The 27,390-nt window shown below is 33.2% G+C and overlaps 2 protein-coding genes across 2 annotated transcripts; one reads left to right on the top strand and one right to left on the bottom strand.

Moving 5' to 3' along the window:
• Nucleotides 1-1,583: 1,583 nt before the first annotated feature.
• Nucleotides 1,584-27,273, top strand: LOC124365536 (cullin-3-like). Its single transcript, XM_046821524.1, has 13 exons — nt 1,584-1,772; nt 2,954-3,133; nt 8,152-8,346; nt 10,821-10,997; nt 12,625-12,795; nt 14,139-14,246; nt 14,353-14,477; nt 16,782-17,010; nt 19,729-19,898; nt 20,414-20,552; nt 22,045-22,172; nt 23,371-23,427; nt 27,159-27,273. The coding sequence occupies exons 1-12, from the start codon at nt 1,584-1,586 to the stop codon at nt 23,393-23,395; spliced, it is 1,836 nt and encodes a 611-aa protein (XP_046677480.1). The 3' UTR covers nt 23,396-23,427; nt 27,159-27,273.
• LOC124364799 (ubiquitin-conjugating enzyme E2 L3-like) lies at nt 3,163-3,828 on the bottom strand. Its single transcript, XM_046820563.1, has one exon. The coding sequence runs from the start codon at nt 3,744-3,746 to the stop codon at nt 3,258-3,260; it is 489 nt and encodes a 162-aa protein (XP_046676519.1). The 5' UTR covers nt 3,747-3,828; the 3' UTR covers nt 3,163-3,257.
• Nucleotides 27,274-27,390: the final 117 nt, after the last annotated feature.

The following is a 27,390-nucleotide window of genomic DNA, read 5'->3' as shown; positions in this document are numbered from 1 at the left end:
GTCTGTTGAATCCTCTTACGACTGTTTCATAGAAACCCTCACATATAACTTAAATATAGCATGCCCCAATATCAGAAAACAAATCTCACAAAAACGAAAGCCTCAGATACATGACTATGAACTAAAGCTGAAGAGAGACAGCTTCCTCAAAGCCAAAGAAACCTATACTCTTACGGGGAGCGAGCAAAATAAGATCGACGCTAATACAAGGAAAAAAGAATACGATCTCCACCTAAAAAATGTAAGAAAACAAAGAGCAGCAGATTTTATTAAAGACTCAGACAACAAATCTAAAGCTATGTGGAAATTAATCAATAAAGAAAGGTCAAATAACAGCTGTGGAAATGAACTGTACAAACTACATGTTAATGGGAGAACAATAGAAAACCCAGCTACGATCACTGACCATTTGAACTCATTCTTTGTGAATATAGCCAACGATACCTTGGCAAATATTGAAAGACCTGACGTAGAAGTACCACACACACTAGATGACTCAATACTTGGTAGCCTCTTCTTCTGGCCAACTGACAACCAGGAAGTGAGCAAGATAATAAAGACAATGAAAACAAAACACTCCGCTGGTCCAGACGAGATATCTCCAGCAATAGTGAAAACATGTGAGGAAGAATTGGTACAGCCACTAGTTAACATAATGAACAAATCGCTAGAGCAAGGTATTTTCCCCGCAAAACTCAAGCTAGCCAGAGTGTACCCGAAACTCAAAAATGGAGATCCTACCGATCAGGGGAACTACAGACCAATATCCTTACTATCTACTTTCTCTAAGATCTTAGAGAAAATTGTATTGACCAGACTTCTACAACACTTCACCATAAACAACATTCACATGAAGGGACAACATGGTTTTACAGCGGGGCACTCCACAACCTCCGCGATTGCCAGCCTCGTTGAATTCATTATCCAAGCTACAGAAGAAGGAAACTCAACATCAGCAATTTTCCTAGACTACAGTAAGGCTTTTGACTGTATCAACCATGAGATGTTACTAAGTAAACTGGATAAACTGGGAGTCAGAGGCCTAACTGCCAAATGGTTCAAAAGCTACCTACAAGGAAGGAACCAAACAGTTGAAATAACTAGAACTGCAGATGGTGTAAAAAAGAAAATCAAGTCAAAACCATTGCCCATACAGAGAGGAGTCCCACAAGGATCAGTCCTGGGATCTGTTCTCTACATCATCTTTGTCAATGACCTCCCAAACTACCTAAATAATCTCTGCTCAACACTAATGTATGCGGATGATACAGTGCTTTTACTGAAAAACAGAACACCTGCACACATTGAGGTTGGGTCATACATTGCTGTCAATATGGCACAACAATACTGTGAGAGAAATGACCTAATATTAAATGAAAAAAAGAGCCAGCAGCTAATCATTGGAAGAGCAAAAGAAGAGGTATGCGTGCTACCAGACCTAGAACAAATTGGAAAAGTTAAGTACCTTGGGGTCACAATTGACGACAAATTAACATGGACTGACCATATAAAAAAACCTATGCAGCAAACTTAGCTCTGCCCTATATGTACTGAGGAGACTCACTCACGTCTGCAATCAAGACATGGCGAAGACTGCTTATTATGCCATCTTCGAGTCGCACCTCAGGTATGGGCTTGTGGTTTGGGGAGGAACCTCCAAGGCAAACCTCCAGAGAGTCCTAGTGCTCCAGAAAAGAGCTGTTCGCATCCTCACTGGTCTGGGACCCAGAGACTCCTGCCGAGAGGCCTTCAAGGAACAGAAAATCCTCACTGTAATAGACTTATATATACTGGAAACAATAATCTTTGCTGTGCGGCAAAACCCAACAAGAGGTAATGAAACTCACAATCACAACACAAGAACAGCAAATAACTTTACCTTGCCAATACATCGACTAGCAATGTTTGAAAAGCAACCCACATATGTAGGCTCTAATTTCTGGAACATCCTACCTGAAGAAGTGAAGAAAGGAAAGACGCTGAAAATGATCTCATGCTGGCTCCTCGACCGTCCCTACTACACAGTGGAAGAATTCAAAAACTGGAGGAGGGACCCTCAACCGTGGACTGACTAAAATCATGCCAGAAACTAAGTATCACAAACACAACACTTACACCATTATAACACAAACACTATTTTTTGACTTTTAATCTGTTCTCAAGGAATATGACTAATAAATGGTTTCTGATTCTGATTCTGATTGCAGATCTCGAAACGTAGTGTTACTGATTTCTTGTTTCACTGAACGATGGCAAATGTCCAGAAAAATCCTGTTTCCTTCTACTAAATCTAAAAACCATGCACTTAATAAAAACCTATACACAACACTAATCATTAAAACTGAACTACAGAATGCAGGTCACAATATGTCTGCATTTGCCTATCAACCACCTACGACTAACCAGAGGCCACTAGCAAATGCCAATCGTCATGGCAGACAGAAACAAGATGGCGGAAATAAAAAAGAAGGGGGACAGGAATAGGCCCTTTTGTTATGCTAGATGAACTTCTTAAAACCATATTGTGACTCCAAATTGGTTTATTACAAATTTCTGATCCGTTTGATACTTTTTTTCTTGTTTCACTGAACAATGGCAAATGTCCGGAAAAATCCTGTTTCCTTCACAGGACTTGAACTTGCCCTATCTCTAATTCAGATCCAAAGTCTGATTGGATCTTAATGTCTTAAATCGCTTGGCACTTGGTAGATACATTACTGTGTTAATACATACAATATTTTAATGAAGTCTAAGAAAATTTGTTATATTTTGCACAGTTAATTTAAAACATCAATTGTGTCCCTGACACCTTTTGTTTGGAAAAATGTTTACTACACTGTTTGTACAAGGTTGTTAATTGCTATCTATAACTAGATGCTGTTTTCAATTCATTTGTATGTAATGACTTTTGGAATTTAATTGGGCGTTGTAACTACATATTCTTATGTTATAGACAGAAAGTCAACAACTTTTAAAAGAAAAGAATGCTTCACTGTATTTAAGAAGAGTGGATAGTCATGTTTCTGAAGAGACGGAACGGTCGAAACAGTGTTTTGATGAACTAACCTTACCGAAGATCACAAAAGTGGTGAATGACGAACTTATCAGAGCCCACATGAAGACTGTTGCTGAGGTAATGAAATAAATATTGTCTGAACAATAACTTAGTTGGGACAACTTTTATTCAAACATAATTATTGCTTATCACATTTTCCAAATGCCAAACTTATAAGTGTTTCTATGAAAGATTTATTATGTTAACAATTGTGGAATTGTATTGACGTATGGCATCTTTTCTCACTATTTTTTCTAGTGAAGTCCTCAGCATTTTTCAGAAACCTTTTCTTGTCCTTGACGTACAGTTCTGCAATGTCAGGACGAAGGGGGTGTTCTGGCTCTGGCTCATCAATAAGCCTTATAAGGGCTTCTATGATGTTTGTCACTTTGGTTGCAGGTTTCCATAATTCAGGATTCACAATACTCAAACAGACTGCTCCATTCTCGTCGATGTTGGGATGATAGATTTTGGTTAAAAACTCCAGTGTTGGTGGTTTGAAGGGATACTCCCTTGGGAAAATCAATTTAATTTTGAAAGCCCCTCTGCTGTATGGTGGGTTCAAAGGGTAGAGCACTCCATTCCATACAAATAAATCTGATTCTTCCACTTGAACATTTTTCAATTTATCATTGGTGTTTTTTATCTGAGACAGTTCTTTTTGTATTCGATGAAGGTTCCCTACGGACATGATGTCTGTATAAGGTTAACTTAAAATGTGTGCATATTTCAGACCTGATTTAGGGTTGTTTTCATGGAAACAGAGACTCTTGAGTCTGGATGAATAATGCCAAATTTATTTGCAATTTGAAACAACCTGATGTTGCGGATTCTAAAATATATTTCATTGAAATGTATTATACAATCGTTTTTGTAACTGAACTTCCAGAAGAGAACAATATTGTGTTTTCACTAATCATGAACCTGCGACTCTGAAACCACTCCTCTTTTTATAAGTTTATATAAAACTACATTTAGTTATATTTTTCACAATTTAGTAAACATATTAACTACAGTAACTCATGACTATTTCAAGTATGCTATGGGTATAGAACTTGTGTAATTTTCTAATAGATTTGTTTACCATTAAGTTTGGATTTTTTACATGGATATAATTTGAACATGAAGGATGGTTACATTTTTAATAAAACAAAAAAAGAAAAGAAACATTTGTATTAATAAAATAAAATGTTTGAAATTTGATTCTTCCTGGGTATATTTGTGTTTTATTCTTGAGTTAAATTGCGTTATCTAGTTTATATTTTTGGTTAAATTGCTCACCGATTCAGCATGTTTTTGTGTTCCTGCTCAACTTTTGGAGGGAGAGATCCCCTTATTGTAGTAAAACTGTGCCTTTAGTTGCAATGTGGTAAACTTTGAAGTGGGAGATGATTACCACATATTGGCTGCATCATCTGCTATGTGGTCAACATTAAGAGTGATGCTTGGCACAACCATAACTGTTTAGATCAACTCTGCCTCACTTGGTATCTCAATTCCCAAATAAAAATGTTGTTACTCTGACTGGAAATGGTAAGATAAGGGTGAAATTACAAAGAAAGACCTTTGTCAACTACAAAGGGTGAATGATCTACTTTCAACTGCAGATGACTCAAGAAAAAACGTACACAACAGTGGTTTGATGTCAGATACACCACACACACTTATGGCAGATGTGTCTCAGAGAATATTTAAATAATATTCCTTGCCATTAGCTTACTTAAGTACTACCACTTAAATACAAGTAGCTCAGTTAGGTTGTTGGGGGTTCATTTGGATGAGAGGCATAGTTGGGATACTCACACAGTTCGTGTTTGAAGCTATCTACGGTCACTTATTTATTACATAGCTTAAGTTGTTTATGTGTAGAGACATGTTATTAACACCATATTTTGCATTTTTCCACTCACTTCGGTCATATGAAATAATTCTGTGGGGCAATGGTAGTGAAGCCCAAAGTTTTCTTATGGCAAAAGCAAGCTTTACAGTAGATCAAAAATATGAAGGGTAGGGAATCTTATAGACCAATTTTTAAAGAGTTCTTAATAATGACTGTACCATATATATATATATATATATATATATATATATATATATATATATATATATATATAATATATATACAAATTAAGTCCTGATACGCCTGGATATATTCCAAACGGATTGGGATATCAATATAAAACCTTCACCATAACTATTAAAATACTTGTATATACTTTTTTAAGTATAAAAATATTCTCCCCCTTTTTCAAATTCCATTGAATAGACCTTTAAAATGATGTCACAAGATAGAGGTTGCAATTTGATGTTTTAAAGTAACCCCCTTCTACCCCTCTTTGAAAAGGGGGGCAAAAGTTTTGTTATCCTCGAAAATTCCCAAAAAGTAATTTAAAAAGTCTGGTGAAGGTTTTACATTGAAATCTCAATCCGTGTGGAATATTTCCAGGTGTATCAGGACTTAATTTACACCCTTAGATGTAGAGGGTTGTTTGTCCATAACTTTTGCAAGGATCATCGTAGAGATGTTTTTTAATGTCATTGTATTTCTTTTGAATTTACCCTTCAAATGATATGTCACAAGATAGGGGGTTGCAATTTGAAAATTTCAAGTGATCCCCCTTCTACCCTCCTTTGAAAAAGGGAGGGGCAAAATTTTTATCGTTCAAAAGGTTCAATCCATTTGGAACATATCCAGGCGTATCAGGACTTAATTTACACCCTGTATATATATATATATATATATATATATATATATATATATATATATATATCAAAGATATACAGTGTCGCTAAAAAGTTTAGGGACAGGCTTAAAAAAAACACAAATTTCTGACAAAAGTTTGTTTTTAATGGAAACAAATATTTAAATTATACAAAATAGTAAAATGGACATGAATACATACAAATCAGTAATCAATAGGTCCTCCATTAGCTTTATAACATTCTTTGATCCGTTTTGGCATCGAATCAATGAGTGTCAGACAGTCTTCCTTCTTGATACTCCGCCATATCTGTGCCAACATGAACTTCAGTTCAGCTTTGTTCTTGGGTTTGTTCTTCGCTAGACGACTGGCCATGGTATTCCATAAATTTTCTATCGGATTAAGATCCGGGCTTCGTGGTGGCCACTTCAGAACCTCAACATCATGATTACTGAACCATTCTTGTGTGTGTCTTGATTTGTGGCACGGTGCATTGTCTTGTTGAAAGATGTAATTTTCACCAAGCAATTTATTGGCAGATGGTAACATGAATTCTTCTAGAGTTTGACAATATTTAATACTGTTCATTGTGCCTTCAACGAACTGAAGCTCCCCAGGACCCTCACTTGAAATGCAACCCCATATCATTACTGCTTCGCCACCGGCCTGAACTGCAGGCGCTACACATGCTGGTAGAAATTTTTCAGTATTGGTACGTCGTACCCTAACTCTGCGCCTTGGAAATAGTTCAAAACGGCTTTCATCAGAAAACAAAACACGCCGCCAAGCTTCTTTTGTCCACCCTAATCGAGCCTTGCACCAAACTTGGCGTGTCTTTTTGGCCTTGTCATTTAACAAAGGTTTGCGGATAGCGTAAAATGATTTCATACCTGCATCTCTAAGTCTGGAACTCACAGTTGCTACACTCACATTGTAACGATCATCATCTTGTTTCATGCTGCTTAGTAAATCAGGTGCACTTGCATTTCGGTCCTTTTTGCTCATCACGAGTAGCTTACGATCCTGCCGAGGCGTGGTTTTACGTGGCCTACCACTCCGCGGGGCATCAATCACGGTACCGGCTAGGTTAAAACGTCGCACTGTATTTTCAACACATGTTTTAGACACATGTAACTTGGATGCAATTGTTCGGTATGAACTACCGGTTTTATACATACCGATAACTTGCCATTTAATGTCCTCGGACACAGATGAGCGGCCCATAATCACAGCTTTAACTTTCACAAAACAGCGAAATAAACAAATCACAAAGAAGATTGCAGTACAACTGTCACAATGGCAGTGTGGAATGCGCGCGCAGGCTTGTTTCACAAAACAACCGCCAGAGGAACAATGACGTGCAGACCGCATGTCTGTAAATGAAGGCGTCTACTTGTAGAAGCGAAATTAAAACTCACATTTTTTGTTATAAAATGTTCGAAAATAAAATTTTATTTGTACCCTGACCAGTTGAGTACAAAATTTATTTGTAACATGACATATTTTTTTAAATGATCATCATATTATAATAAAAGTACTGTGCAAGTTTCATTACAATATGGCAAGCCGTTAAGAAGTTATAAAAATAAAATATCTAAAAAACAAGGTTTTTTTGGCAGTTCCTTAAAATACATTAATGCATGCTTCTTCCACATTTTTGGAGATAAAATATTGAAATTTTGAATAAAAACTTGAATTGATGTCCTTAAAACAGCCAACAATCAATAGCATTGAGAAATTAGTTAGTTTAGGGCCAACTGTAACATTTCTCTTTCAGACAGGTGTCCCTAAACTTTCTAGCGACACTGTATATATAAAATATAGTAAGTAGAATTGGCTTAAGATAACTACCTTACGCACTGTTAATGAATTCTTTGTCTGTTATACAAGTACCTTAATGTTTAAAGTGTAAACTTTGTTATTTTTAATATTTTTTATCTGCTTTTAACTTTGTTTTTTATTTATTTATGTTGTTTAAGTGATAATTTAAATTGTTTAACAGTAGTTATACTGTTGGTACTAAGTTGATTTTTTATCTTTCTGTTTTGTTAATTTTTATTTGATAAAATTTTAATTTTTAACACTGCAAAAATGTTGATCTTCAGACCATAAATACGTGAACCACTTAATTAAAGGAAAATAGTTTTACTGTAATATAGTTTGTATTAGTATTATAGTACAAGTTTACTATATTTCTGACTATGACTATTGTACACTAGTGTATCTGATGACAATAAAGCTTTATGATTCTTAAGTCAGACTTTATGGTCTACAATTTATTCTCAGTGTTTTATGAAATTGATTGTCATAATAATCCAACTTTAATAATTAATCTAGTATCGCTTTCATTCACTTTTCGAACACATTTTGTACAGAACCTAATGTCCTTTTCAGATGAATGGCTCTGGTATAGTCTATATGATAGAGCACCAGAGTACTGATGACCTGTCCTGCATGTACAAGCTGTATTCAAGAGTTCCAGATGGACTTAAGACAATGTTCAACATTATCAGTCATTATCTCCGTCAGCAAGGCCAAGTACTGATCAGGGATGAAGAAACCAATAACAATGCTCTTATTTATGTTCAGGTGACTTTACATTACCAAGCCACTGAATTAATACTAGTGCTTTCTTTCTGTCAGACTGCTTTAATGTTGCCAGGTGTCTACTCTTTTGTCTCAAAGGTAATATTAGAATGCAGAAATGCTCTAATAGAACAAAATCATTTTTGGCTGGGTGCCAGGTCATGAAGTAGCACATACCCTGGCCAAGATAGGCTTTTGGTAGAGCTGTGGAATAGAATTCTCCTATAGTAAGCTTTAGTAAATGCCTGGGAAAGAGGGTCAGATCCAAAACATGGAGAAAGGCCTCAGGACTCAGGAAATAAAAACGTTCATTCCTTCGTATGCTGTAGAATGGATCAAGCTCCTAGATCTAAGCAAGGAGAATATACGACGTACTTGGAATGCTAAAAGGATATGGCTCTCTTTGGATACATCTGATGAAGGTGCGTTTAAGCCAGACTGATGAATGTAGTGGAGCACATATGGCTGAACTGGCCTGCTGTTTATAAAACCATGAAAATATTCTTCTTGAGCACAAACATAGAGACAGGAACCCATAAAACTAATTAGTTTTTGCAGACGCCTTTAGATTTGTCTGTAGTTAACAATTCTGTTACAATAGACTCTGTCAACACAGAAACAATAAAAGTAGTAGAACAAAAAATCAAAGCCTTTTTACGTTATTACATCTATTTTAGATGCTTTCGAGAATGTTCAATTCTGTACTGATTAGAGTTTTTAATTAAGTTTTTTTACATTCAATATTATTTTGGAGGATGTATCTCTCATTATGATGATATGAAATACTTTCTTTAATTAAGGATTTAGAAGCAGAAGAAAAAAATGTACTGGCTTTCCTACTATTAAAAGGAGATTTTAGCATTAACCTTATAGGCATAAGGTTTTCAACCTTACATTTATGCAAAAAAGTGAAATGATTGGTGTGTTCAGTTAACTTAAGATGCACGCTCTCAAGGTCTTTGATTTGTTCACTGGTTCCAGGTCCCTACCGAGAATCAATTCTAATAAGTATCAAACAGTTAAGATATTTGTAATAAACCCATGCAGAGTCACAGTATGGTTTTAAGAAGTTTATCTAGCATTAACCAGTAACAATAAAGGCCCACTCCTGTTCCCTCCTTTTTTACCGCTATCTTGTTTCTGCCGTGAAGATTGCCATTTACTATTGGCCTATGGTTAGTCGTTGGTGGTTGATCGGCAAATGTAGACCTATTGTGACCTGTATTCTGTAGTTCAGTTTTAATAATTAGTGTTGTGTTTTGTTTTTTTATTAAGTGCATGTTTTAGAGTTAGAGAAGTTGACACAACATGGTGGTTGTGTTTCCTGACTTATGTGTGTCACAACGCTCTTGTAGGATTTGTTTATTTTAACCTAGATTGTAATTATGTGTGTGTTGCTTAGTTATTTACCTGAAGAAGGGATTATATTACAGATCTCAAAAGGTAGTGTTACTGATTTTTTGTATCACTGAATGATGGCAAATGTCGGGAAAATCCTGTTTCCTTCACAATCCTACCATTGTCAAAAACAAACTTCAAACAAAGAATTCCGAATAGGGTTCTTCTCCTAACCTCAAGCCTCTCACAGTCCATAATAATGTGTTCAGCAGTCTCTTCCAGCTGGTTACGAGATAGTCTACACCTAGAGTTTTCGGTAGTGAGCCCTAACGTGTTTCCTGAATTGACTATGTCCAGTAATGAGAAAGATTACCTGTATCAGAAGGTATTTATTTAGCTTCATCAGCCAGTTCGTGAACTTGATGTTAGTGGCTCTAATGAGCTTCTTGCCAAATGATTGGCCTGAGAAAGTCTGCCACCGATGACAGCGCTTATCTCAGAAACATTTTCTTAATAGCTTGGTGGACAGTTAACTTGCTTATACCACAAGCCGGTTCAAGTCTCAGAAAGTACCATTTCTTGCTGATTCGTCAGCGAGTTCATTGCCCCTAAGCCGACATACCCAGGAACTCAGCTGAGATGTACGGAGTTATGACTAGCTAGAATGGATAAAGTCTTATGCTGAGCTGTTAAGTTATTAAGAGTACTATCAAGCCATATCATCCGCAAAGAGAACTGACCTATAAGGAACATTGAAGGAAAAATCATTTACAGCTACAAGAAATAGAAAAGCACCCAAAACAGACCCTTGAAATACACCAATTTGAATTTTCTGTTGGTCTGAGACATCTCCTTTGTGAACATCGATGTACTTTCTGTCTTTTAAATTTCTGATTTTAATAAGTTCTGCATCCATCACTTGAAAATAGTGCAAATTTTAATTAGTAAATCATGTGGAATGGATAAATACAAGTAAATGAGACATAGAGATCCTTTTAGGACTAATGGCAGGATCCTAGACCCTTCAGATAAAAAAATACAATGTGCATTCTCCATATATTTATATGTATATAGAGCTGAGCATGATATCATTTTTGTTGAAAAAAATTACATAACATTTTCAGTTCTGTTTGTTTCAGAATCTCTTGGATTTGAAAGATAAAATTGATTTCTTTTTGATCAATTCATTTTCGAATGACAGGCTGTGCAAACAAACAATAGCAGCAGATTTTGAACACATTTTGAACCTGAACTCGAAATCTCCTGAATATCTTTCACTATTTATTGATGATAAGTTGAAGAAAACTGTTAAAGTGGTGAGTATCTTCAGCTTCATGAATATTTCAGTAAAAACTTACATTTATTCATACGGCTCTTTCTTCTTTTACAGTTTATAGAGTATATTTACATTTTATAATTAAAATATCTTTTTGAATACTGAAAATTATTAATGTTTAAACAACATTCTATATTATTATTATTATTTATTATTTTACCCATACATACCCAATTATAATAAATTTGAGAAAAATAATATTGTTATTTAAGAAACTGGTATCTTTCTAATAAAATACTAGATATAGTACAGAAAATATGTTTTATGGAACCTAAAAAGATTGAATGTTTACCAGATCGACATGTTATCCTAGGATTGTCTACTTCTCTATAAAATCACTATTTTATTATAACTTTGATCGTATGACAGTCTCAAACAGGTTACATCTAGTGAGTGAACTGTCTCCATCTCTCTTCATCGAACTAGATTCAAGTTTCATTCCAGTAATGATGTGTATTAATGGAATAAAGTTTATATAAAAAATAGATTGGCATTTGGGCATTTATTGGTAGATTAATTATTACATCATAATGTCTTGTAATGTTTTTGAAGGAGAGGCCGATCCTCCTTTTCCTTGGAGAGGAATGGCCGAGGGGGTATTCTTCTTCAATTTGTTTTGTGTGTTTTGTAACTACACAAATGATTTACTATTGTACAGCCTATCATTATCTCTACAAATTATCTCTTGATATACCTAATGTGAAAAGAATATCACTCAATAAAAACTCACAAAACTATGCCATAGAATAACATCCGTAGCGCAAATGACAAACCAGTAGCAGCAAAAAACAGATGTCTAGATTGTAGCTGAAGAGGCTTAAAATATAGTAGTACTAACATCATTCAGAAAAAATGTTTAACTTCAATAATAATGAAGCCAGAATATGGCAAACTATATGAAATATTCGTCTATGGTGATGCTGGGATGATTAATAGTGATTTTTTACAAAAATGTTTAGTTTGTTATAGTTGTTTGTTTATTTAAACCCAAGTATCTTATATCAAAATACTTATCATAGCTTGCTGAGTGTAATATAGATTCCATCTTTACTTGTATTTGAATGCCAAAATACAGTATTAAAAAATCTTGATCAAAAGACTCCCCGTGAGACTTGCCAATGGAGAACGCACATAAAGGACTCACTACGAGTCTTTACTCAGTTCTAGAGTTAACAACACTATCCTCCAACCCAAAGACATGTAAGTCAGTGGTGTAACCAGATCTTGTCTTTGGGGGGGACGAGCATACCACACTGAGTGTATGGAATAAATCTAAATTTAAATAAATTAGACATGTACAAGTATATTTTTAAGTTAGATTCACAGTATACATACATTTTAAAACTGTTTACAGCTTTTGGATAGTTCTACTCCCTCACTCCCCTCCCCCCCTAGTTACGCTACTGATGGAAGTATTGTTGAAATCTGTTTTAAAGGGGATGTTGACATTTTAAATGTTCTGTATCTCATATATGGCTGTTTGAGATTGTATTTGATACAGATTTAAGTATACTATTGAAGAAGTGTAACTCTCAACTTTATTTAACTATGTCTGAAGCACTAACACATTGTCCTTTTAAATTTAAAATTAAGTTTTCTCCCCTTAGATGACTGACAGCGATAAGGCGATACTGCTGGATAAGACAATGGTTCTCTTCCGTTTCTTACAAGACAAAGATTTGTTTGAGCAATACTACAATAAACATTTGGCCAAACGTCTTCTTCTCTCCAAAGTAATTAATGAAGAAAATGAGAAGGACGTCATTGTCAAGTTTAAGGTATTGTATCAAAGTATTGTTAATGAATTTGCTGTTATATTGGCTGTTAAAATTCTGGGAAGACATTAAGTTTAAAAATGAGTCTATATTACTCACTGTCAATTAGTTCTTCAATCACGATTATATCCCGCTGCACCTTTCTTTAGCCAATAATACCTGAGCAGTACAATATTAATGTAGAGTTCAAAACAGTCGTTGGCCTAGACTACCAACTACATTTAACACTTAGGGAGCTCACCAATAGTCATCCTCAACAGTAGACTAGACCTACTGATCTACAGTTGTATCCGAATATCTCGACATTTGCGGTTAGTGATATGCCACTCCTGGACATCCATAATGTTGCCCAGACTTAAGTGACACATTTGATTTTTCTGTAATTAGTGTATGTTTAATTGGAGCCCTTAGCCCTTACTTAACTATAAACAAAATTTAGTTTAAACACAAATCGTGAGATTAATATCTTTTAAATTGTACGAGAAAGTATTAAAAAATTGAGTATTAATTAAGTCTAAGTATGCTTATGAAAAGTGTTATTTTGATCAATTGCCAATACCAATGTACCAATGGCATAAAACAAAAACAACTTATTTCATTAAAAAATTGTATTTGGTGACAACTTCTTCAATTACAAGTCTAAACTTAATTTCAATCTGTATATTTTTAATATATGACTACTTGAATAAATTTTATTATATGTATATAAAAAAATAAAGATTTTGAATAAGGTCAAATCCCTACAAGTTCTCTGAAATTAAAATAAGTACACTGTATTACAACACTAACAATAATAACTGGGTTTGATCAAATGTATGATAATAATTTCTTACATGTCACAAACGCAAAATCATTAGCAGAATGATTTAATTCAATCATAATATCCACAACCATAATACACAGTTTAAAAAACAAAACAAAATTTGTCTTCTGAGTTTAAACACAACTACTGCCTACAATAAAAAGTGGCTACTATATTGTCTGATCATAAAATCAACCCAGTACACAAGAGTCTTATCTGTTCTCTTGCCTTATCTTCCCTTTTAGAAATTTCCAGAGCAACAGTCCACATAAGCAAACCTACTTATTACTGTTCTCCCACTTTAATAACTTTTTTAGAGTAAAATACAAAGCAATAAGCGTGCTTATTGAATTACAAAAGAACATTAATCTACCTATTTATTCACAAATAGGATTTTATTTGTTTTGAATGACTAAATGTTTTCTTTTTAATCTGGAAACATGTTACAAAAGACATGTTTTACTTTTTGACCATTCCCAAATAATACCAAACATTTATGCCATCAATAAAGAAATGATTTATTACGTTTATTTTAAATCTCCAGGCTGAGTGTGGACTGCAGTACACTCGAAAGATGGAAGGGATGTTTCGGGACATGTGGATGTCTACCAGTGTTACCAACGCGTTCCAAAAACATGTCAGAGACTCTGATGTAAGTATCTCTGTAATATAATATAATATAACGCCAAAAGAATGTAGATCCCATATGTTAAAGAAAGAGATCGGTTTGAGGAAATAATAAGGTAGCTTAATTTCAGGAGCCAGTGCATGGGGTGGACCTCAGTGTGCAAGTCCTCACCGCAGTTTATTGGCCTACTCACCAAATCCTTCTACCTTGTAACGTTCCCATAGTGCCCCTCACAGCTTTCTCTGCTTTTAAGAAGTATGTCAACCTGGTAAATGTTGAATTAACAAAGATCGTTAAGTTAAATATTATTCATTAGTTTTTTATAGTCTAAAACATGTTTTATTGCTTCTTAAAAGACTTGGAAACAATACACAAAAAGATTGAACTCTGCGGGGTATTTTGCAAACACACGTAGTAGTTGGGAATGTCTAGGTCAGTCAGGCAACATTTTCTGTAAAGCTGAACTCATATTGAGAAGGTACTTAACTTTATGTTGTGTGTTGTATCTCAGTCACTCATAACTTAACAGGTTTTTACCTTCTGGCTATCCAAATTCATTATGTTGAGAGCATGTTTCACCAAGACAGCTATATCATTGTCCTCATACGTCTTAGTGAATCGTCATAAAATTTAAACACAATATCAACGAACAAAGAAATAATTACATTTAACACATATGCACAGTTTAAAAACAAGTGCACTTGTAGTCAAAATGTGCCGATCCATTCCACCCGAAAAGTGTGTGATGGTTCCTTGTTAACTTTATAAATGGTGATTTTTCAACTTTTTGTTCAATTTTTAAAATACACAGTGCTTTGACTTCTATCTCATGTATTATTGTTAAAAATTTTAAAAGGAAGTATGAGATAGTGTTAAGAGTAAAGACTGAGGAATATCAGAATATATTGTTCTGTAAAAGAATCTGAGTATTAAGTTGGCTCAGTTGGCACGTGGAGTGCTAGGTCTCATTGGTCTGCACACTGTGAAAGTATAACCTTCAAGATTATATAAATATTAAGATAACCAGTCATTAAGAATGGTTCTGTTGCAAAAGCACGATTTTGAGGCCATAGTCTTCTTTGTATTCAAAACCACTTGATATGGGATCTGGTTATTTGAAAAGCACAGAGTTTGTTGTGAGATGAGGCTGCTTAGGCGGTCACAAGTGAAGAAATCATTTCATAATATGTCACATGAAATTCTATTTTTAAAACCTCAGAGTATGAGGCTTGATGGATCTACATTAAAATGGTTTGCACCATACCTGTGAAATAGACTGCACTTTGTGGAATTCACTTATATTCCGAGAATCTGTTTACAACAGTAAGGTTGTCGTAATAGTATTGCAATATAGGCATTCCACAAGGATGTGGCCCTCTTTTTTCTATGCATACAGAGAGGTCAAACTGTTTGTATGCAGATGAGGCTAATATAAAAACGTCAGAAAATTACTAATAAGAAATAAAAGTACATTATAAAAAGATTTATTATAATTTTTAACTAGGCAATCACAAACCACTATGCAATCTGACATATTTATAGATACTGAGTTGCTTGATGAAGTAAATAATATGATTAAAATAAATTTATAGAACTCATAGTAGATTATTCAATTGGAATTCTCATATTTATAAATTATCAGTCAAAATAAATTCAGGTCTATATGCTTGTATGTTTAAAAAAAGTGGCTTGCTTGTGTACTAAAATGACATTGAAATAAATTGATTTTGTCATTATACATTCAAATATATTATTGCTGTGAAACTTGTACTTAATTTAACAGCTATTTGAATCAATGTCATTCTATTAATTTATGTATATTTAGTCTACAGTAATGTATCTGTTTACGTAGTGTATTTTTGTTTGGTTCACTACAATTGACGTATAATTTTAACCATAATCTATTTATATGGAGCAACTTATAATTTAATTATAAATGAAAGTTTATTACTAAATGAACAATTAGAATAATTCTTGGCTTAAGATATAGAGATCGCGTGAAGAATTAATTCAGATTACGAGAGTTTATGGCCTTACATTTTAATCTTGTATCATAAGATTTTATAATATAAGATGTTATATTCAACTATATATTAGAGAATACCAGCATGTTATCTCGTTGAAAGGCATTGTTATAATACTAGAGGTCAAAGAGAAATACATACTGGACATCACAACTTTACATTTCTTGGGAAGAAGACAAGTTACATTCATCTGAATTTCATAAAGAACGTTACCAAGTTTATTAAAACGTATGAGGTCAATTAACAAGTTTAAAAGTTATTTTTAAAACATATTGATTAACTTAGCACCTTATTCCATAATAGAAATTGAGGAGTTTTCTAATAAGTAATGTATGCAAGAAATAGTTTGTGTGATTTATTTATTCTATTATATTATATAGTGTTGTGTATATATAGCTGTGTGTGTGTGTTGTGTATATTATTTGTGTATGTTGTATTATTTATATGTCCTAAATGCATTGTGTAACGTAGTTATAGTTTCTTATTTATGACATTGAAAACAAATTAATGAAAACGCTGTGATTCTGAACACAAGATTCTACCTGGCTCTGCACTGCGGTCGCAAGCTGACACTGTTACCACATCTGGGCACAGCTGAGCTGGAGATGTACTTTGTACGACCTCGCTGTGAGGGCGAGGAGGGGGAGGGGTGGCAGGCGGGCATCACAGCCTGTGGCGAGATTCGCTCATACACACTGCAGGTGTCCACCTACCAGATGTGCATCCTCATGTTGTTCAATAGCAGACCTCAGTGGAACTACCAGGTATATTGTATAAAAAAAAACAAAGTAAAAACGGGTATTAAAAAATATATTACAGTTTTTTTAATATTTTTGAACTCTGTGGTATCTATAAATTAGTTGTGGACTAGAGCTAAACTTTGGAGGGGGTATTTTACATATAAAGTTTCTTAAATCAAATAAATTGATTTTATAATTATAATTTTTTTCCTATAAAAAGGAAAGGGTATATTGTATAACTTCATTTTCCACTAAAAACTCAGGGACAATGCTTATAACTTTAAATTAGGGGCTCTTTATGCTTGTTTAGTTGTTAATATGAATTGAAAGAAGTAAATTTATAATACATTTGTTTACACAGATATTTTTAGGTATACATAGAGTAATTGCAAACTTTTTGGGTGATCTAATGAGATGATTTTTGTGTAAAGAAATAATTTTATATGTAATTACTGTTTCTTAATGTGTTGGAATTCTTTAGTTTACAGCTTGTAATGTATTTGAACCATTTTTATTTTCAATTAGTTCATGATTCATAAATGTTTAAGTAACCTTGTTGTAATTTTACATGGATGTTTGTTTGATGACTTAATTATTTTTGACAAAATTTGTACTAATTTAATAAGTGGTAGTTTTAAATATGCTAATCTCAAATTTAATGAAACTGACATAATATCATAGTATATTAAAAATGTAAAAGGCAGCCCGCAAAAAGCAATGTGTTTACTTATGTGTCTTTTGAATCGGCTGAAAAATAAATATTTTAAGTGATTATTTGTGACACCTATTGGCTGAATTTACATTTATTAATTAGCATTTAAGGAAATAAGGAAAATTTCAACTAAAAGTTTGCTACAATTTGGAATTTTTAAATGATGGTTTTTGTCTTAAAACTGTCACAACTACTGTTTTTTGTCTTAAAATATGGTACTCGTACTTTACCTTGTGAAACAGTTTCAAGTGTTGTAGGTTTCCATTACATGTTTCAGAACAAAACTATTATCAGGAGGTTAAAAACGTGAAAATGCGCCACATGGCTTGTGAACATTTTAAGAATATAAAAATTACACACAAAAAAAAAATAAATAGGGGCAAACAACAACAAAACTACTGTGCACACACAATCACATCCAGGTAGAAGATAGACAGGTCAAAGTGTACAGCTGCTGTTACTTATCTTCCTGGCCCATTTTTGTCTCTTGCTTTATCAGCTGATGATAAGATGTACTGTCCCGAGAATATTTGTTAAAATACCCTGTGAACTAAACTGAAGTTTCTCGTTTAAAATAGTACAGTTTGAGTCTAGTTGTTTTAAGATTTAGGCACCGTGCAATGTAGGTATTCTTGTGATGCTAATGAACAGAGAATATTTTGATTCATTGAATAGCAATTGAATTACTGATACTTATAATCTGTGTTTATTAAATAGTAAAAAGTATATTCAGTTATGTTTTAGCCAATCCTTGCAAACAAGATATGAAACATTTTGTTTGATGAAAGATCTTTTATGTCAAAAATGCATTGTATTATCTTTATCTGGTTTGTAATTAAATTTAACAGAAATTTACAATGTTGAACATTTTCTAAAACGAAGAATTAGAATTTTTAATTCTGAATTAAAATCATAGATCAAAAGGACCTAACAAGATTCTCCTCAGATAAACATCCATGAAGAATTATAATTTCAAACCTTAAGCTATCTATACGTTTAAAGTTCTTTATTAACAATGAATTATATAAAGGGATGGTGAGATTATGACGTTCACTATTGTTAAGCGTTACTATCACTAGATGTGTTAGTATGACATGTAATGATGACAAATGTCTGTAATCGCATTACAGTACAATAAGTAAAATAAGTATTTCCGATCCTAGCATCTTGGTCCAAAGATTATACACCAGACCACCACACAGCTTGCAAACACCTGTATGATTTATGATATAAAAGAATAATAGCAAAACTAGAATATTTAATAATTAAATTGTAAGTTAATTTTACCATTAAAAATAACTAAATTAAAATTGCACACAAAAGAACTTTAATTACAGTTAATTAGTTAATATTATTAATGATATAAATTTATTTTCTGAAACATACATATATGCGTTTTCTCCATTAATAGGCAACATGATAAAGTAAAAGTAACATACACAATATGTTATGTACATATTTCATTGTAAGTTTTAAGTTTAACTAGGTTTAGTAATTAGGTTTTGACCAAAAAATACCAAATACTGTTATTTTTTCTGCAGCACATACAGGAATTGAAGCTAAGTCACACCAGGGGATTTACATACATCCAAACATAATTTTCCTGGAAAGTTGACACTTCATTAATACGTAAAAAAAGTACAAACAGATTTTAGATTTTTTCTGGATAGTTAACAAAAATGTCAAAGACCTCAAATGTGTTTGGACTTAATGTATTATTGATATCTTTAGAATGATATATCTCCCATAATTCTGACATTAAAAATAAGGGGTAAGAGCGATTTAACATGTCAACTGCAACAGACACCTTTGAGCGCTTTCTTATAGACCAGCAGTGAAGGTGCTAACATTGTCCTTATGGTGTTAAAATCACGATGGCCACCAGTATAGCCGGCTCTTAAATGATCTGTGGTAGTTCTATCATGGATGATGCCTCTTAAGTGTGTGACTCCATCAATGGTATTCTTTGGTCACTTTTGTCACGTTAATTACTTAATAATAAGTAGTATTTTTTTTAATTTTCATTAAAGGAATTGCAAGAAGAGACTAATATATGCCATAAAGACTTGGTGAGAGCTCTGCAAATACTGATCGTGGGGAAGCCATCTCAGAGAGTTCTCATAAAACAACCCAACTCTCGAAAGATAGATCACGGTGATTTCTTCCACGTCAACAAGTCGTTTTCTTCAAAAACCAATAGGTATGCTGTTGTGTTTTTTATGAATTGTATATTTAGTGGTGCAACTTATATCCTTATGCAACTTATAAGCTCTATAGCTCAATGAATTTGAGGCAATGATAATTGTTAAGGTTTTGGATTTTATTAACTTAGTTGTGTAATCATTTGAATTAAAAGATAAGAGAAAGATTACAGTTATAGTGGAGGTTGTTGGAAGATCGAAGGTTGTGGATATTATTATTATTGAATAATCTGATTGTTTGGTTATTGTTCATAATTGAAGGCACACAAGAATGTCTGGCTTTACACAGACATTTTGTTTTAATTAAAGTAAATTTCAAAATGTTGCATTGTCACTGTACTGAATACATTTTAAAACTTGTTTTTAAAGCAGTATTTGCAATAAAGAAGGAATAGTTCCTTACAGGTGACAATCAATTTTTTAATATTTACATTTTTTGTAAAACACAATAAGTAAATTATTTGAAGTAATACTAACATTAAAATACTTATACTTTGTTTCTATTTTTTTCCAGAGTGAGACTTCCAACCTACTTAATTAAATATGAGTCAGAGTCAGAAAGACAGGACACTATGAAAAGAATCAACGAGGACAGAAACTATGAAATCGAAGCAGCCATCATACGGATTATGAAATCTAGAAGAGTTATGGAAGTAAGCTATACATTACTGTTATTTAATTTGTTTGTTTTATGCAAAATTACACTCATTTAATTAAACCAAACTTTACGAAATAAATATTGTTTGCCAAGACTGCAAATGTTGAAAGACAGGTCTCCTCTGTTCTATAGAATATCCAACAACAGACCATGTAAGGATTCTTTAGATGTATGAACACTTTTGTTACAATCATCAAAACTTTGCAATGTTCTTATGCCTATATTTATCACTCCTTTTATATAAAATAAAGTATACCTGAGTACATAACATAGAGTATATCAGAATATTACCTAAGAGAAATGGCATGAAGAGGTACCTTTTGAAAATGAAAAGTTGGAGCAATATTTTATGTTGTGTGTTATTTCTCTCTGTATAGATTTTATCCTCCATTGGAATTGAAAGGAAATATCATAACTAAGTGAATATATTTGTAAGCCTAGCAAACATTAAAAAAATAAAATATTCCTATCAGATGTATTCATTTAAACTTACCAGTGATGAGAACTCAAAGTTTAAAGAGAGACATAGTAGTCTGCAATATGTGATATTTTTATGGCTTATTATTTTTGAAACTCACTTTACAGTTTTTATTTCCTGGTTTTTTAATGAAGCATTTACATAATTTATTAGCTAAATAAAACAAATAATTAAGATACAGTTTTCTGTTTTTTTTGTGCGTGCATAAAGTATTAAACATTGACCTAATGCTATCTGTAATATTTTGACTTGTTCGCTTTAAAGTAAAGTCACAATTAAATTAAACACATGGTAAGAGTTTAAACAAACAGAACACTATGTTTTGCAACGTATTTATACTAGTAGATATTTTGATATTTTTAATTTTTAACAACTAACAGCACCGAAAAGTTTATCCTCTCAGAAGGATTCATAATCAAGGCTTGCAGTCATTGATTTTCAACTCTTTTGCAGCAAACATTCTGAAAATATACTTAATTGATTCTGTATTTTTGCGTTTTAAATCTTGTTGAAATTTTTTTCATTCAAAGTTATTTATTCCTATCCTTGCTTTACAGCTGGGCCAAGGACGTAGCCAGCGAGGGGGTTCAAGGGGTCTCCCCAAATTTTAAATTTTTTCAATGACTTTTTTAGTAAACGATTATTATTATTTAAATAATTCAGTATTACTGACATGTACTGCTGAAAGATTGTTCTCAACAAAATAACATGTCAAGAACTTTTTAAGGAACAAAACGGGGGCCTTACTCTCTGTCTACTATGGAAAAATATCAGTTGTCTGGACCCTCCAAAATGTTTTCCTGGCTACGTTGTTGAGCTGAGCAATCCTTGCAGCTGGTGATAAACCTAAGGGATTCACTCTAAGGGCTCTTAAAACTGATGCATGATGAACTCCATTGTCCATTGTTTTGGTTGCAAGTATGTTTGATAATAGCAGTAAAATGCAACTTACCCTACTTAACGTATAACAAAAAGGCGTACTAATATTAAAAATATAATTTATTTGCAGCACGAGAACTTGGTGTTTGAACTCATAACAATGTTAACTCCAAGATTTGTACCAACAAGAGAAAATATAAAAACTAGAATAGAAGTGCTGATTGAGAGAGAATACATCACTAGAAATTCTGAGGACAGGTAATATGATTACACTTGTATGAACAAGTGATGATAACATTAAAAGTAGATTTTAAAATATCAAGCTCAGGTGCCAAGGCCCTGAAATGGAGATAAAGATGCAGAAATTTCTTGGAAACATTACAATTATTAGGATAAACGAATGAAAATAATGTTCTCAATAAAAACACGAAAGTTGAAAAGACGTTATTAAATATGAGAACAAACTCAATTTGAAAAAATCTTAAAAATGTTTTAAATTCTCTAAATTTGTGGGCTGCACTATTTTTGGAGGATGATAGGAGTTTAGAAGTGTTTCATCGACTTACATTAGAGTGCTGTCAACATTTCCTTTCAATATATAAAAACAGCTATGAATTTATAATGATAACCGAGTACAATAGTCAGTAGTCTTTATAAAAATTACTTTTACTTTGAGAAATATACATACGTTAAAATTCCTAAGCCTGGGTACAAAGTCAAGATGTATTGGTTTTTCTTCTCAAGTCAAAGAAATTCCTCTAGGGATAAAATGGTCTGCTGGTAGCACAACTCTTACAAACTGGCCAGGCAGGGGAATTGTTTCCTTTGTTATAGTTTCCTTTGTAGTTTTATATTAAAAGATTAGTGGGTAAAAGAGCAAGTCAAATATCACAAAAAAATTCTTTTCTGAAAAGGTGTTTGATGTCAGCATTAGATATATAATATTCTGATATGTTTCTGTATTTTTTTATACAGAATACAGATAAGAAAAATCTAAAAACAACTTTGTTTGAAAGTCAAACTCAGTTGTCTTGAGAATTACTCTCAATGCTTTACTACGTACTCGTAATTTAAACAAAGATGTATAATTTGGATCAAATTGTACGAGCATATCCCACTAACAAGACGATTCAAAATTCAAATCAGTACAAATTGATCATTTCTTAAAATACAGCCACCTCACTGAACCTCTGAAAAAACCTTTGAAATAAGTAATCTTAGCTTACCTTTTGCGTTATCTGATAGTCTCCAAAAGTTTAAAAACAACACAATTGATTTGGTGGCGATTTTATTCACATACACGTTTAACTTTTTACAATCATGTTCCCCTCAAAGATTAATTTTATTTTGACATTATTTTATTATGATGACCTATGGAATCATCCTTTTCCATAGAAGCCTAAGTAATAATTTTCAGCTTACATATTTTTAAAAAGAGTAACTTTTAATGTTTCAGACGAATTTACGAATACCTTGCTTGAAAATCACCAATACATCGCACTACAGTGATAAAGTATGATAAATGTGCATTTGGGTAAAGTATGAATCTTAGATTTATTGTCCGCACAGCACGAGACGACCTCTGGGCAAGTTCGTAGTAGTCAAATCGCTGCTCATGTAAAAAATACTCTTTAAACCACAAACGATTTTAAAATTTTGTTTGTTACCATTCAATTTATCAATAACAAACACTTCGAAATTTACAATTTTTGAAATAAGTGTTATGTTTAACTGTAAAGATATAAAATATAATATTGAAAGTAACAATAATTTTTTAATTAAAATTAATCCTAGTTTTAGATTTTTACATTACTAAACATACATTATGACTTTTCTATTTTTATAATTTTAAAACAGTAATAGTATAACATGTTGTTATTATATTTTTAGGAATTTTCTCAATTTAATAAGATATTTATATTTAATACATGAATTATATTATTGAAAATTAAAAGTTAATATGTCAACTGGAGCAGACTGTGTACATTGTGTATCTACCATACTCCTAATGCTCCACTGCACCGTACCATATAATCTTGAAGTAACGCCTGCAACTCCTTAATAAGCGATAATCCAGGGGTCTTCTTGTTAAACGCAGACTGTACCTAACATTTAAATACCTAAGATTAAGTTGATGTTCATGTAGTTTATACTTTTTGAAATATAATGTTACATCACTTAATAATACTTTTATTGCATATTAATCTTCAGATGGATTTTTTACGTTTTTTACTGTGTAAAACATCCAAGTAAAAAATATGGTTGAAAACCTATGTTTTGTTTTATTTTAGTACAGATTCAAATTCTTTATTGAACATGTTCTATGGGAAGAGAACAAAATTCAAAAGAATGTTTTTGTTACAAAAGTACGTAAAAGTCAAGTACGTGTTTGTAAAACTTAAGAAATTTTAGTCAAACTACATATAATTTATTTAGTAGTGCGTTTGACCACTTGCACAGGTGAGGAACTCGCTGATGCAGTAGACGGATTTGTCAGTGTTGCAGAGATATTTTCAGCTTCTTGAGGTTTTGTATGTTTAGTTCTGTAGGAAGTGCATTGAAGAGTCTTGCACCAGCATAGCCAGGCTTATTCTCAAACAGATTTTTTCTGTCAGTTGGTAGGTAGAAGTCCATTATTTTGTCAGATGTTTCGTTCTTGGATATAATTATTTTTTGGAAAGTTAAGTCTGGAGGCATGCAGAATCACTTCCAGGATGTATAGAGAAGCCACTCTCATGTTGTAAAAATTCTAGAAAGCCTCTCGACATCTGTCGCATAGCTTCAAATTGGCCATAATACTAACAGCTTTTTTTGAAAGACCATAATCTGTTGGTGGCTGTCGCATGATGAGCCTACCCAAAGAGTTATTCCATATCTCACACCTAACTCAAATAGATCATTGTAAAGTTGTTTTAGTTGTTTCGTCAGTACTAATGGTCTTCACTCTTTTTAGAGCAAAAATGGCTGTGCTGAGTTGGACACTTAGTTCATCAACATCAAAATTCTATGACAAGCAATACTCCAAGGGGTTTAGTTGTTACTCCAGTTACTAGTTGTAGATTTGAAGGGTTACAGAGGCCCTTTCCTGTGCCTTCCCAGTACAGGCAATTTAGTTCTATTTTCGTTAAACACTAGGTCATTCTGAACACCATACTGTTGGGCCATGCTGACTGAGATGAATATGTTGATCTCAAGCTGTTCAATCGACTTATTAACAGTCATAAGCACTGTATCATCAGCTTACATAATTCGATAGCTATGTGGTCGATTTCAAGTGGAATATCTGCTGTAAAGAACAAAAACAATACTGGGCCCATCACTAACCCCTGGGGGAACCCCCTTCTTACTGTCACTGGTGCTGATTTACCTTCAGTGACTGACCATTTAGTTATTAGTTCTGTAATACAACAGTTTGTTGACGTACACTTAAATAACTATCAAACCATTTTAGTAATGCTTACTTTATACCTATAGAACTCAGCTTCGTCACAGTTAATCTATGGTCTAAGCAGTAAATACCTTTGCTTAGGTTGAGAAAAACATTTACATGTTACAAACAAGTTAAAAAAAATTTCATTTATATTTCATTTACCAGTTTTAAACAGTAAAAAACAAAACGGCCATATATTATAATATTATTATTATATTATAATAATTAATTATATGATTGAAAGAGCAGAGTTCACAACTAACTATACAAATTAAATCTATTTATTGATGATAATATTCATTATGCATTATATTATGTTAAGGGCTATTCAGAAAATAAGGAATGTTTTGTAAGACAAAAAAAAAAAACAAGTATAAGAAAAACATTTTATTATACAAACGTGCGAGGGACAAAAATACTACTTTTCTAAATGATCATACAAATTTAGGCACTTACCTAACGGTGGACATGCTTTGAAATTCCTGTGTCATATAATTCTGCCACCTGTAATCTCAGCTACTCAGTGACGCGTACCTGAAAGTCCTCATCATTGTACAAACGCTGTGTTGCTAGCCAGGTCTTCATTTTCGGGAACAAGTGAAAATCACTTGGAGCAAGATCAGGACTATAAGAGGGATGAGGAAAGACTTCCCAGTTGAACGAGTTCAACAGTTCTTGCTTGCTTACAGTTTGCAGTGTGAGGTCGGGTATTGTCATGCAAAAGTAAAATTTTGGATGTCAATTTTCCTTAGTGCTTGTACGAGAAACTTAAACTTGTATTTAACAGCTCTCCTAAGGTTTTGCAATATTTGGGAGTACCGCTTAGAGTTCATTGTTGTACCACACTCAAGAAAATTAATAAGAACACCTAGCCTGTCCCAGAACACTGTTGTCATCCTTCCTTGGTTTTTTAGGGGAACTTGTGTTCCATCACTCCATGGACTGTCATTTTAACATAATAATAAATCATTTATGTCCCCCCCCCCCAAAAAAAAAACTGAATATTACAACAAAACATTATTACCACTGCTTAAAATTATTGTATTTTATCTCACAATTCACACTTTCACCCAGGTTTCGTCTCCTGTTACGATTCGATCCAATAGTGCATCACCATGAATGTGGTAGGCCTAAGAACATGTCAAAGCTGCCCCATTCGTTGTTTTTTATGGTGATCTGTAAGCATTTTTGACACCCATCTTGCACAAAATTTGTGGCAGCCTAACTTCTGTGAAATAATTCAAACATTAAAGTCCGTGAAACTTGTGAGAAACATAGAGCAAGCTCAATTATTGTGAAACAGCAGCTTTCATGATCTTTTCGTCAACTTTGGTGACCAGATCATCAGTCACAATGCTCAGACGTCCATGCTTCTCTTGATCATGAACATTTGTTCTGCCCTTATTAATCCGAATGCATTACTTCCTGACAGAACTTTCAATCATTACGTTGTTCCTGTACACTTCACACAGCTCCTGATCAATATCTTTTGGTTTTAAGTTTTCTGCAAAAAAAAAAAAAAAAAAAATAATCACAGGATGCACTTCACAACTAACTAGTGGGATTTTCTATTTCAGCACACATTTCAAATTGGAATATAAAAAACTGGCACCGCGGGGATGTTTCCGTTGTCATGGCTGGATGTTGACTGAGGTGCTGAACATGAGCACACCAATATATATACGAAAGTGGCGTGCACCTGGCGTTGTCAGCTGGAAACGTTCCTTACTTTCTGAATAGTCCTTGTACACATTCCAACTTTATATTAAAAATAACACATTAAATAATCATGCAATGAAGTTAACTTTTTTCAGATTAATGTAAACTCAAGATTGTCAATACGTCACACAAAACCGCACAGGATCTGTGAATTGTAAATGTTCAACGAGATCAAATGTAAACCAACTCAAATAAATGTTTCTGAATACATAAGTTGTATTTTCATTGAGTAGTTAAACACATTTCAAATTGGAATATAAAAAACTGGCACCGTGGGGATGTTTCCGTTGTCATGGCTGGATGTTGACTGAGGTGCTGAACATGAGC

The sequence above is a fragment of the Homalodisca vitripennis genome, chromosome 6, assembly GCF_021130785.1.
Source record: "Homalodisca vitripennis isolate AUS2020 chromosome 6, UT_GWSS_2.1, whole genome shotgun sequence".
In the NCBI taxonomy this organism is placed as follows: domain Eukaryota; kingdom Metazoa; phylum Arthropoda; class Insecta; order Hemiptera; family Cicadellidae; genus Homalodisca; species Homalodisca vitripennis.
Note: the sequence above shows the minus strand (reverse complement) of the source record. Positions and strands in the feature narration are given on the sequence as shown.